This window comes from Perkinsus marinus (assembly GCF_000006405.1).
Source record: "Perkinsus marinus ATCC 50983 genomic scaffold scf_1104296935732, whole genome shotgun sequence".
Classification (NCBI taxonomy): Eukaryota; Perkinsozoa; order Perkinsida; family Perkinsidae; genus Perkinsus; species Perkinsus marinus.
In genome coordinates, this window is record NW_003214343.1 from 1 (window position 1) to 1863 (window position 1863).

At 47.8% G+C, this 1863-nt stretch overlaps 2 protein-coding genes across 2 annotated transcripts; both read left to right on the forward strand.

Annotated features, from left to right (window-relative positions):
• Positions 1-80: 80 nt before the first annotated feature.
• Pmar_PMAR026981 (hypothetical protein) lies at positions 81-1090 on the forward strand (the record flags this gene model as incomplete). The annotated part of the gene is made up of 3 exons (XM_002783871.1): positions 81-191; positions 425-958; positions 1001-1090. The coding sequence occupies 3 exons, from the start codon at positions 81-83 to the stop codon at positions 1088-1090; spliced, it is 735 nt and encodes a 244-aa protein (XP_002783917.1).
• Positions 1091-1359: 269 nt separating this feature from the next.
• Pmar_PMAR026982 (hypothetical protein) lies at positions 1360-1763 on the forward strand (the record flags this gene model as incomplete). The annotated part of the gene is made up of 2 exons (XM_002783872.1): positions 1360-1566; positions 1620-1763. The coding sequence occupies 2 exons, from the start codon at positions 1360-1362 to the stop codon at positions 1761-1763; spliced, it is 351 nt and encodes a 116-aa protein (XP_002783918.1).
• Between the last annotated feature and the right edge of the window lie 100 nt (positions 1764-1863).

The window sequence follows — 1863 nt, forward strand, 5'->3', positions numbered from 1 at the left end:
GGATTCGATCGGTCTCCGATTTCGATGGATAGGAAGAATTTCTCAACCCACGAGCGGTGACGTACGTCACTGCATGCTTTATGGAGGACCTCTATAGAGAGGGAACTGTGGATCAAGACGGGACCAATGAAAACAACGCTGATCGCGCGGCTGTGATTAAGAATAGAAAGGAGAGAACTGGCCGCTTTAAAGTGAAGCATACAGTGTGGGAATATATGCACATGACCAACTACACGTGTTGGTAAAAATATGGAAATTCTGAAAAAATTTTGGGAAATTATCGTTGGTTTTTCAATGCCTCTATCCCGAATCCTGTGTGGATTTTGATAATATAGTGAGCTCAGTTGAGGAAGCCTGACACATATTCCCATACTGGAGTTATATACCGTCGCGCGCCTGGAAATTCCGGAGAGTGGCTGCTCAGGCTCAGCTGTCTATGGCGTTGTGTTCGCTGCTGGCTACTACGAACCCTTCAAGGGTACTCGTTGTTGCTAATAAATTCTGTACAGACGATAGAGATTTGATGCAAAACTTGAAGGTTAACGGAGTGGCTGTTGTTGATGTGGGAGTCGGGTATCGCGAGTGGCCGACGCTACTGAAGAGCGCTTACCCCGGTCTGAAGTGTTGCCTATTTACGTTCAATAAGCTATTGATTTGGCGGCTCGGGGAGGTGCTTCCGGAAGGGGAGAACACTCCTATTGTGTGGTACGATAGTGACATTCTGTGGCGTAAAAATGCCACGGTGGAGCTGATAGAAAAGTATGGGAAAATTTACGATGGGAAAGGAGTTGTGGCGGCCCAGTGGCCGGCTGAGTTCATGAAGGGCGATGTAGTTCTCAACAGTGGAGTGATGCTTCTGCGACCAAGTTGGGAGGTGTTCCATCGACTGGAGACAGCCTGGTTTAATGGGGAGTATAAGCTAGTGAACGAGGAGAAGACTGCTACTGGAGATCAGGAAGTGACGGAGGAGTGGTATGTCGTGCAATAATTATAAATTCAGGTTGTCAGTAGTATTTGCGGCGCTGATGAGGGCGAGGGCTGCGGAGGTCCTTGGCTGAGATTAGACGTGTGTGACAACTACCGAAGGTGAGCAGTAGTGTTGTGGTGATGGGAGTGTGCTGTGGAAAGGTATGAATTCCAGAAACACTGCAATGAAAGTGAAGTCCCGTTGTGGCATCCTAATCCAAGATGGCGAAGAAAAGTGGTTGATTTTAAGAGCGCGAAACATGTTGATAAGATGCAACGTGGCCAGTGTCGGCCGAAAGGGAAAAAGTGAAAAAATTGGTGATTTTCTGATGCTTGACGCCATTGAGTTTTTACATGAAGGGCAACACCCCTTTTGGGAGAAACTTTTCCTCTATGAAAACCGCGAGCGTTGGTTTCTTCGTCTTACAGTCTACTTCAGTTTACGGAGCCTTTGAGGAGGCTGAGGGCATCGAGGGCTGGGTGAAGGATCATAACTACTTTCGCTGTCTGCATGGTGCCGGGCCAGTTGAGTGGAGTACCGAATTGGAGGCTGAATCTCAGCAATGGGCTGATCATTTGGCTACTGAAGGCGGCTCTTTGGTGCACTCAGGTGAATTCTCGGTGGAAGTGACGTGTGTAGTTCCTGGCTTCAGGCTCGTACTCGTCGGCTCCTTATGCTGGGGAAAATCTGGCTATGGGATATGGCGCAGCTCCTAGTGTTTGCAATGGCACTAACAGTGAATATAATCAGCATTGTGCTGTGTGGAATTGGTATAATGAGTATAACGACTTTATGAAGGGCCGCTGTGATTCGTGGAAGGACATTTCTGGGATCGGCCATTTTACTGCTATGATTTGGAAGGGCATTGATAAGATCGGATGTGCGAAATCTGGTAA